This window comes from Mastigoproctus giganteus, chromosome 8 (assembly GCF_048544385.1).
Source record: "Mastigoproctus giganteus isolate SK-2022 chromosome 8, ASM4854438v1, whole genome shotgun sequence".
Taxonomy (NCBI): Eukaryota; Metazoa; Arthropoda; class Arachnida; order Uropygi; family Thelyphonidae; genus Mastigoproctus; species Mastigoproctus giganteus.
Genome location: NC_143582.1, coordinates 97653397 through 97664947, shown reverse-complemented (window position 1 = coordinate 97664947; position 11551 = coordinate 97653397). Strand labels below are relative to the sequence as shown.

The 11551-nt window shown below is 36.5% G+C and overlaps 1 protein-coding gene across 2 annotated transcripts in view; it reads right to left on the bottom strand.

The window, feature by feature from the left end:
* Positions 1-3195: 3195 nt before the first annotated feature.
* The window catches only part of LOC150081731 (acyl-CoA desaturase-like), a 53950-nt gene continuing 45594 nt past the window's right edge, over positions 3196-11551 (bottom strand). For both annotated transcript variants that reach the window (XM_090378833.1, XM_090378834.1), the window contains exons 4-5: positions 10422-10627; positions 3196-4653 (exon numbers count right to left, since the gene is read on the bottom strand). In XM_090378833.1, the coding sequence (XP_090234959.1) occupies positions 4233-4653; positions 10422-10627 (627 nt within the window). In that variant the 3' untranslated portion in view covers positions 3196-4232. The remainder of the gene's footprint in view (positions 4654-10421; positions 10628-11551) is intronic.

Below are 11551 nucleotides of genomic sequence, written 5' to 3'. Positions count from 1 at the left end.
CTGAGAAATCTGGATAGTAAAATAGGCCACCCACGAATTTAATCTTCCCTTTCTACAACGGATAAGAGCAGTGGCACAAGAACTGTGACTAAACTTGGTTGAAGAGAGAAGACCGATATTCATTACTAACTAGAATCAATCCTGGAGACAAGGTAACAGATATCAACGTTAATATCACTGCAATTCTAAGGGATCTCGAAAAATGCTTCAGGCTCTTTATCAACGCATTTAAATCGGCCCAGATTATCTTCTCACTGAAAAAGAATCCAACCCAGGCCACAGCTATTGGAGGATCCCAAATACTAAATGTGTCCCATGTTCACAGACATTAGGCATTGTCTTCGACCCTAACTTACGATTTCTCTGGCATATCGAAAAAAAACACTTCCTAAATTCCTTCAGATGCGCTGGATACAGCCAACTCCTCAGCGCCCATGAACCTGTGCTATTTCGTAAATTATGGAGACGAAATCTGGGCATCGGGTGGCTCACACTGAAGCGCATTTACGCTGAGAAATCTGGCTGGTAAAATGAACTACTCACAAATTTAATCTTCCCCTTCTACAACGGATGACGGCAATGGCACAAGAACTGTGCCTAAAACTGGTTGAAGAGAGAAGACTAGCATTAATTACTAAAATGGTCACCGGCATTATATAGGAATCCAATATATGCTTGACAGAATCCAAGAACCCGATGCTGCCCTTTATTTGCCATCGCCGAAGCTCCATGTGCTCCTGAACGCGAACTCCCCAGCTGACTGTCATCATAACTGTGTGGACTGATTCATTCAACACTTGCTGCTCTGCATCTGACTTCAGCACTTCCAGCTGTGGATGGACTCCATCATATTCTCTAGCAGGACTCCCATGCGCATGTGGCAGTCCTGCCACAGCCCTCCAAAGGGTTTTTCAACTTTCCCTCCTATACACAAATTCAAGTTCATTTTTGTACCTTCCTAACCTTACTGGATATGCATTTTGTTCTTATCTTCTTATATGTAGATAGTTTCAACACGTAGAACCATTTTTTCCTTTGAAATATCCATTTAATGTGTAAACCCCTAACAACCTGCAGTGATAGGAATGAAGATTATTTATCTTTTTTGTGCACTGTAACACAATAAGATTGTTAAAAATTAATTTTAATTTAAAAAAATAAAACATTTAAATTACATTAATTGTAATTATATTAAGTATATTGTGTCGATATTTATAGTACAGTGTCGAAACTATTAATTCTGGGCACGACGTCAAGATAGTGGCTTGGCTCCCAAGGGATCTTTAACAACCATACCAAACCAGCTATCAGTCGTCCTGGCTCTTCGGGTTTTTTCCGCAGTGGCAGATCTGTCGGTATGGCAGTTTCACCACTGCTTGTATTTAAATAAAATAAACGAAAAAATCGACTCCGTAGTTCAAACAAGCTATAAAGTGGGTGAATTATCGAACAGCGCATCTGAATAATCTTTAAATCCATTTAAATTACATAAATCGTTATTATAATTATCGATATATTAAGTATAATTGTTGTTCTTTTATATTCCTGCACGACCAATACATCAACGCAGTTTAAAACTTAGTCATCTTGAGAAGAATACAATCATCAACCGTATTTTGAGGTCATGAATTAAAATCACGGTCAACTGAAAAACGTGTAGTACAGTAAGTACTTCCGTGTCGACACTCAGTTACGTCAATCCGATGATTGTATGATGTGATTAAGTAATCTTCTACTTAAATTGGGTTGTTTGGTAACTGCAGATTGCTTCAGTCATGAAAACGTTCTGGAAATTTGCTTTTCTTCTTCGTATTTTCAAATATTGAGGAAAATATGCCGTCGCTCGTGCATAAGACGTTTACTGCTCTTTCACAGAACTTCTAATTTAGTCTATCTTTCGCAATGTCAAGTGGTTTTATGCCCAGGAAATGTTTTCTGTTTTGACCTTGACGTCACTTTACAACAAATTTCTGTCTTCAAAAACTTTCCCCAAAGTTTAATTGTCATTTCTTTCCAAATGTTTCTTTCCTCATATCTTCTATTCCAGTAATGTTATGTTCTTTAAATGCCATTTGATTGCATTTAAACAAGCTGCCACTGAAGTTCTTACTTTCTGTCATAGACGTTTCCTATCCAAAATGGACATAAAAGCACGCAATTAATGTATATCTCTAGAGGTGTCTTACAGAAACAAGTTGAAATCTAACCTACTTTGATCGATTTATTTAAAATGGAGAAAGAAAAAAAATTTATTTTTAAAATCAAGAAAGCATTTTCGTTATTAATTTTAAGAAGCATCAACATCTTAGGACGTATTGTTCCAGTTCATGTCTGTTGAAGTTGTGTTTAAGCCAAATCGAATATTGGGAGAGATGAAAAGCCATCAATAACTGAAGGGTGAGAATGGTTGACTACGGCCCCGATTAAAGAAGCCCTTATGAATTCCTCCACTCTCCAACGGGATTCGAACCCAGACCTTCCCAAACCAACAACAAACTGTGAAACCATTGTATTTTCATGAAGAACTGTGGCCGTAAGAGGGCAGAGTTCTGTACGAAACGGCACGAATATTCTTTGATTTGACGTATCAGTTATATCTTTAAATTCTTCCTTAATGTCCATTTGACTTTCTTTACCCTTCACTCGTACGACTTACCTTTAGCGAGCCATCTCTCTCTCTCTCTCTCTCTCCATTTATCTCATCTCTCTAAATTATCATTTCTCACATCGTCTCTTTCTCTCATTACTACTTTCTTTCAAACGAGCTCTCACCTTTCACCTTTGAATAATTTTATTCCGTTGCTTTGTGTTTGACGAGCCTCTTTAAAGTGGCTCCTTGCAACGAGTTGTGCTGATTGTATCTTCATAGATTATCCAACCTCGTAAAATGTACAACTCAGTATGTTTAGTTTACTTTTTTTTTATTAAAATAAACAAACATGTACATTCCTAGAGGTGTCTCTTGTTGGTAAAAGTGTTCAAGCAAGCCAACATTCACAACGACGGATCCTTTATTTCTTAAATATTATTCCAGTTAAATATTACCAAGGGTTAATATTTCTAATTATTCAAAAGTTAGAATACATCCAAAAACTATGTATACTTCATCAAAGGGATGAATCCCAAAGAGAGTTGAATGACATACTTTGATATGAAATCTGCTATGAATATAAGTTTATATAACAACACATAGGAACAGTAAGGCTTCTTTAATGAACATTTGTGCTAGTGCATTCACACAGAGAATATGGTATTGCTGTTTTTGCTACAATATTTAATTCTTTCTCTGTTACACACTTACTGTCTGTCGCTCACACTCTTTCTCAAAATCTTCCTTTTGCTTTTATTTATATACATATCTTTGTATGCTTTAGGCTGGTTAATTCCAATAGTATCAATAATTATAACAAAACACATTATTCAAGTTGTAAATCATGCATTTCTCACACACAATTGCTGTAACATTCATTCTCTGCTCCCCTTTCGTTCTCTCTCTCTCTCTCTCTCTCTCTCTCTCTCTCTCTGTTACCCCCCCCCCTTTAATTCTCTCTAGTTCCCTTTCCCCTCCCCCATTCTGTCTTTCTCTGTTTCCCGTCCTCATTCTCTCTTTCGCTCCCCACTCTCTGCCTTTCTCACCGACTATCAACTTGAATTCACACATTACTTCATTATTCTCCTTGCATTCATATGTCTCTCACACGCTTATTTTCATTCTGTAATTAAATTTTATTTTCTCAGACTCAGTTTTTTGCTTTTATGCTTTTTCTCTTCTCCCCCCCCCCGATCCCAGAGTAAATTTTCCAATTCATTTCATTATTTTGCATTTTCGCAATCATTCACTCAAGTTTCCTTTTTTCCATCCTCTCTTTCGCACGTATACCAGCACACTTCTTCACTTATCTTTATTTTCCACCATTATACTCGTTAAAATTGACTGACTTTCTCTTTCTTTTTATTTATTTAGTGCTTAACTTATAAACATATCGCCCAGTCTTTCACACACACTCTTCTGCAATCAACGCAACACTTCTCACAAAACATTAAATATAAATAATTGGTGACCAATATTCAGTGAGCACTCATGAAATGCTATGGTGCAATCCTAATTCGAAGTACATTGTTTACATTGCTACAGCATTAAGACTGGCACTAATGGTTATGTGGCACTCTGGTAATCTACGAATTTAAGGAAGTTTCTACAACGTCTTTCAAAGCAGAGCGTGAGAGGCCACTCAGTGCGCACTTTCCCCACTTCTCATCTTTCTCTGAATTACGAGCTCGACGCTGGCACGTTTTCTGTCGTACACAAGTCCTAACCATGCCATAACATCGATGAACATTGCTGTGAAGTTTAGCCTCCAACCCAGCTCGCTGGTAGAGTAGTCCCAAGGGAATGTGTGGTGGTAATTATGGAATCCTTCTCCAATTGCTCCAAGAGCAACGAATCGATTTTCCCGAGCACTGATGTATTTGTCATAAGGTTTGTTACCCCACAGATGGGCAGCACTGTTTACGAGCCACGTGGCATTCAGGCATATGCAGTATCTTAGTATTGATGCTCCGAAGAAAGACGTGGCCCAGTCTTCACCCCAGAAAGTTGGAAGATAAGCAGGTAGGAAGAAACAAAACAGGAAGGCCAATGGTACGTAGAATCTAAATGGAAAGATAAAACATTAGTTCATCAACCATACGTTTCAGCATAGCGGATTCCAGTCTTTTTTATGATTAATCCTCACTAGAATTTTGATAAGGTACATATGATGATCTACATATTCAATAATAAGAATAAAATGGTTTGTTCAATGATGACTGGCTACGTCATTAGCACAATGTGTTACATCTAAAAAATTGCATTTTAAGTATGGAGAAACCATGCATCCACCTTTCCATCCTTATTGTATCTAACTAGCAAGACAGAATAGCGATTTCACTTATACGTGAAATAGCTATTCTGTCTATCTTATAATATTTGCAAGATAGACAAAAATTTTACTAATCAAGAACCATAATCAACTTTCTTGATGGGTACTTATTCAAATAGGATTAAAATATTTTCGAATTGCTCCTACAATAATGTTGCTAGAGGGATATCCTTTAAAGTAAATAGAAATTTTTAAATACATAAGAAATAAAAAATATCTAATAACTAATATATGACATGCTCATCCCATGTTAAAGTACAAGCAGAGAAGAAGTTGGTTCTTGCGTTGCTTCTACATGCAGCAGCCTGAAAAGCAAGGTGTGGAGATTCCTGAGAAGGGTTCTCATGGAACAAGCAAAAATAAGGATTGCGTTAGCATTACTAAGATGAAAACAGGCCACGAAATCAAGGGTTCACAACTTTAAGTAATAATTAAGACGCTTAAAACCCATGGCATATTCTTAGACAAACAGTAAAAAAAAAAAAAAAAAAAAAAAAAAACTCTGTAAAAAAAACACAAATTTGAAAATTTGTTGTATTTGCCACCATGATTTTTCTAAAAAAAAATTTCCTGGCGAGGACCCAGTCCCTCCCCACTTTTTCTAGTGGGATTTCCTCAGCGTTCCGGAATTTTATATTTTACAAAAAAAAAAAAAAAAAAAACTTGGAGAGGCATTTATCCAAATATTTCTCCTCTTCACAAAATGGGATCGAACAGTGAAGTGAGTAATTATAGACCTGTTTGACAACAAACGAAAAAGACCTCAGTGTAGTTGTAAAGTCTGACCCGACCTTTTCCAAACAATGGAGACACTGCTAGGATGGCTCATTAGGTTGTATCATTGATATAAACAACGATGAAACGAATCAGTTGGAATGGGCGGAGAGAAGGGCAACGAATTAGTGAGAGGTTCAAAACAGTGCCTTAACAGTAAAGGTTAACAAATTTAAATTCTGATTTACTCTTATTTTTCATGGGACAACACACATAAGGGAACATAAATTTCCAGATCTGCGGAAATGGGAAAATTTTCTTTTAACCAAAGAATATTTGATTTTTGGAGTACACTTCTGCCTGATGCCGTGGAAGCGGATAGTTAGAATATATTTAAGGAAGATTAGACAAATGATTAAAGGAGTTGGACAGATGATCTGGATACGGTTTCTTTCTTTCTTTCTTTCTTGAATTACTGTACTTTCCATAACTAAAGAAGCTAATACCATTATTAATTCAAAAGTCTGAAACCAAAACTTAATTTATGATATTCAAATTATGACGTAATGACCAGGAGTATTGTTTTGTTTTCGCTTTTAACTTTATTTTGCAATCTAGGGGCAACAGATTTGCGAATGAAAGTTGCCATCTTGGAATATTGTGAAACAATGGCGGAATGTAAAAAATGTTCCACCTCGCTGGTACACTGACTACGATCACTGCCCTCCCGCCCTATGTAAAAAAATTCCTCGGGTTTTATTTAAACCAATCTGAATAATACATAGTTTATACCTTAAACGGCAGCATACGTCAAGGAGGAGTAAGGATATTTTCATGCCGTTTCCAAGGTGTGACGTCTCGAATAACGGTTCCGTGCCTACCCCTTTGCAGGGATACAAGTTTTTCATCCAGTAAACTATATAAACCGAATAGAAAACAGGCAATTTATCCACAATACACTGCCCCATAGCCTTAGCAGAAAAAAGGAGAAACTAGAGCTGGAAGATCAAATATTTTTGTATACCTTAAGTATCAGTACCGTCCACTTATTGAAGAACCTGATAATATTTTCTCTTATTGCCGGTGGTTTAATCTTTATATTGCATATTTTACACTGGCGAATCTCGGTTTCATCTGCCAGATTTCTTAACCAAAACACAAGGATTTGGAGCAGCTAGAATTCACATGCATTCTACGAGACAATTTCATATAAATTTAAAAGGTGTTTATATTCGTTATTCCGATCACGAACACCGTACACGTCAGGGGTGAGTGAACCGGTTTCTTTGAAAACGTGAGTAACATGTTAAAGTTTACAGATTACCAGGCTTTGTTCGATCGGCAGGATGACATAACTCGTGTTAGTAAGGTTACTTCCGACAAGATGGTGCAACATAACATACCTCACGATGTCGCAATGGCCAGTTCATTGTGTTCTATCAGTAGTATTATTTTCAGCTTTCTGATCAAAGTTAATCCACATCAATTACTGGGGATTTCTTTAAGAAACATGCGTTCAAAACCAATCATCATCAATCATTTCAGTAAAGTTTGAATTACAAATCTTACTGAAAGGATTCCTAGTGAGCCTCGTGCTTCTGACAATCTACTATCGCCAAGTGAATACGTGCATTTTGGAGGCGAATATTTTCGCCCCTTAATTATTTTCTTTGCACTAGTTTTAAATTGCATTTCTCATTTTCTTAAAAAAAACATGTTTTATACAGTTTGACTTGCCCCTGACAACTAAAATGGAGTTACTTTAATAAGTGATTATCATTATATATATCATAGGCAGTAAAAGTTTTGGTTTCTTGACTTTTGGATCAATATTTTACGAATTGTTAAGCATTTCTTTAAATTTTTAGATGAATTATCAACATCTTTACATCAGAAGTTTTTAAAATAAAAATGTTTAAATTATATGAAAATATATAAGATATTTCAGTAACTGAGCGTATGAAGAGTTCCTTAGAAGTCTTTCATCCTCGAATGATTTACCCTTTCACTCATTGCGACATTTTTTTTATCATAAGACAATAATAAGGAAACTGACAATCAAAAATAAAATTAAAATCTTGTGAAAGATTTCTTCGTAAATTAAAGAAAATATTTAGAATTGGATATTTCGATTAATTCAATTACTAGTAAAATGGTGAGAGTTGCTCCATTAGTAACACGGGCAGAAATATACCTTAAAAATTATTCAGAAGTTTTGACAAAAAAAAACCAGACACGCAAATTTCAGATATCTATTTGATTTTCAATATTTTATCTTTTCAATAATACTTTCAGTGATCGAAGAGTCGAAGTTTGTCTCACTAGATTTATCTTTAGATGTGAATACCTTGAAAGAAAGCAGACAAAAGTTACTCGCTTATGCAAAATGCTATAGTTTGACTTCGACTCTTCGATCACTGAAGGTGTGAAAAAACTCTAACTGTGCCTTCTTTGCACAGTTAGATGTCAGTTTTAAATGCATAAGAATACCTTTCCAAAATTTAAACGAAATCGCCAGATACAAACCTTAAATTTTAGCGCATAATTATTACATTAGAATTTGGAGAAACTCTTAATGTTTGGGTTTTGCAAAATAAGACCTTGTCAGTGAGAGAACCCATGGCATCTTTCAATAGCTGGAGGGAAAAACAAAGACAGTTATGCGTGATTTTATTAATTATTGGGTATTATCTGGAACTGAAAGAAACAGTTCTTATTTATAGGAGATTGATAAAAGAGTTCCTGGATTGTAATTTAAAAAATAAATTTAAAAAAGGCATTTAAGGGGTACTTCTTGAGATTTAATTTAGCAATTCTTTGGTCGTTATACGCATTTCCAGGATTCTGTGTTTTGTGATATCACCTTCTAATCAGCTTTTTCACATTTTAATTTGAACACTGACGTTAAGAGAAACTGATGGATATTTTAGTACAGATTCGTATATATTTATTTAGTATATGCATTTGAACGCTTATTAATGATATCTTACTTTCATGGATATCCCGTTTCAGTCCATTTTTTCCGAATTTCTGGGAAATCATAAACTCCGTTCTTTGAGTGCAAAATTAACGTTTTGAAACAAGGAACACTGGGAACTAATTCTGATGAATAAATTGTATGAGTGTGTGTGGAACCACAGCTATGCTATCCTTCACTAGAAATTTTCACATATTCAGATTGGTATTAGTAGTTACAAATCTCCAGCGTGCTGTTTATTCCACATTTTCGTAACACATCGTCCAGTAGAATTTCTTTATAGAAATGTTGATTGAAAGTTTGGCTCGGTGGAACAGTCTTGATGAGCAATCTCTTCAATATTAAAACACATGATCAACTTACTCCGAACAAGTTCTGGCTGAGAACTCAAGAATATGGAGAGTGTTAGGAGAATGAGACCACATGGCCGTGTCTCCCCCCACCTCTTCATATTCTTCACTTCTAACTTCAGTGATTTCGTCCTATTCTTGAAACTAAATTTGGTAATGAAATTTGAGATTGAAATGAAAGATGAGATTTCAAGACGTTTTGGAATTCATGAAAAGCTGGATTAGGCATGAAGCGCTGGATTAGCGGGTCCAAAAGAGAGACTCCAGAAATGGTTTCAGCAGTGGCAGAATACCTAGATGGTCTGTGGTAAATTCTGAAAGAGTGGGCGTTACAGTATGAAATATCCGGTAAGCGCATAGTGTTTCTTGTCAAACGGAACCGGGGTTCCCCCTAACTCCTTGTAGTATACTCTGTGTCACAGTACAGACTCTGTAGATACCAGAGACAGTGTGAGTTTTGGTGTTGGTCCGCGTAGTGTAGTGTTGGGTTTATTGATCTGTTGTTCCTCCCCGCATTTAGATGGGGGTCCCCTAGTAGGACACAACGTTGTCCATCCACCGTCACGAGCAGGAAGCCGGGTATAGTAGGGAATAAATCTAGTCTCTGGCAAGGGCGAACCTTGGACTGCGTCTGAACTTGCCAGGGAGGGGCCCCTATTTAAAAAAAAAAAAAAACGCTGGAAAATTTTTCTTTATTGGAAAGGGCGAGCTGGGGTTGATAGTTCAATTGTTGGAGAAAAAGAGGTGAAAATAAAGGAAGTAGATAATAGGAAGACTATCCACCTGGAAATTGGAAGTTAAAGAGATAGAGGGGCGCCCCAGTAAAGGGAGGTCCTTCCTGGGGGCTGTCAAAAATGTTAGAAATATCCGGTAAGTGAAAACAACTCATTATCTGGGAATACACTTTAGTTGAGAAATTTCAATAGGTAGATCAAGGTTATTTGCTAAGTATTCTGCCACACTACGATCTGTCACTCTACGATTCCACAACCTGTCAGAAACATGTGGTCCTTTTGGTGGTCACGCTGCTTACGTAACAGTCGAAACTAATTATATGGATGAAAACAATTGGAGAGAGAGAGAAGGTGCGGGAGAACGGACGAATGTTAATGAGTGTCCTTGAATGTCTACAATTTTTTTTCTCAACTTAACGTGTATTCTAACAAGTAACCCTTATTCTAAGTACAAGAGGGAGCTTGTGGCTGAAATTATAAATTTATCACTTTATAAAATATAGTGGAATTCTTGCATAACTGGCAAATTTTTGTACTCGGTAATAAATACGAGTATATATCACATTTTATTCGGAGTTTATATAAGTATCGTGTTTGCTATTAGTTTGAATGTAAATATCCATTCATTTTGAAGTCCCTGTAAATGCTGATGACAAATATTTTTTAATACAGTAGAAATAGAAAGTTTGCGCATCAGTAGACAAAAAAATAAGACCTAACTTACTTTTTTTGAAATCTCACGAGTGGATCCTGTAAGAGGTCGCTACAGTCGACACTCTTTCCCTTTTGTTTCACATCGGGGTGCTTTTTGGTCATTAGCCATCCCATGTGGGCAAAGAAAAATCCTCTGTTTACGTTATGGGGATCTGCATCTGTTTCGGAATATTTGTGATGCACCCGATGATCCCTGCTCCATTCATATATGTCGTTCTGAGGGACAAAATACACCACAAGTTAGTAACATATTCTTAAGAGGTACAAGAATAAAATTTAACTCTACTATGTGTTGTTAAATTGATCGATTCAATAACTGTTCTGGTAGACATTTGAGGTTACTGTTCCATCAAAATAACTAACCAGTTAAAATGCTCAGAGATTAGGAAAGGTCTTAGGATATATTATGGCGTATAAGTCGACTTCTACGCGAGTAAATCTCATGTAGCTGACTATTACAATAAAATATGCATTAAGAACTGCGCACTTTTTTATAATTCGTTTATTTCTGCACATTATAACGACAGCGTTGTGGGTCTCGACTGATTTCCCGTAAACCTAATGCTATTATACATAAGTCGACCTTAAAATTTAGACGATTTTTTAGTGCTTCAAAGACTTATACTCTAGAATATACCGTAAGAGCGAACGAGAAGCGAGCGTCTTCTTAATGTCGCCCTAAATAGTCCTAACATCTGAGAATCTGAAAAGACTAACCCTAATACAACAGCTCACGGTTACAGTCCAGTGAACCATGCAGACGTATGAAGTACGTGACCTCACGAAGGTTGCTTACCACATAACAGTAGGTGGTCTCGGGTGATTTTGACCTAAAGAGGAGTAGTTGGCGTTGAACTCGCTGATATCCGTAATCATTACGTAGAAGGTAAGAACTGACAATGGGCGTTCTGTGCTCAAGTGGTGGAGGTGTTTTGTCAGTAATGTTCTGTACGTGCTCACGCAGTAGGGTATGGCACCGCAAAAGGAATGGCGACAGATTCAAGGCTCGCTTCTCGATCATTTCTTATCAGATATTATTGTCAGTGGCTATCACTTTTACTTCAAAAATTAAACTGATAAGATGTTGCTACGAACTTTCTGAGATTAAACCAAAAGAAGCTACTAATTGTTAAAAACTCA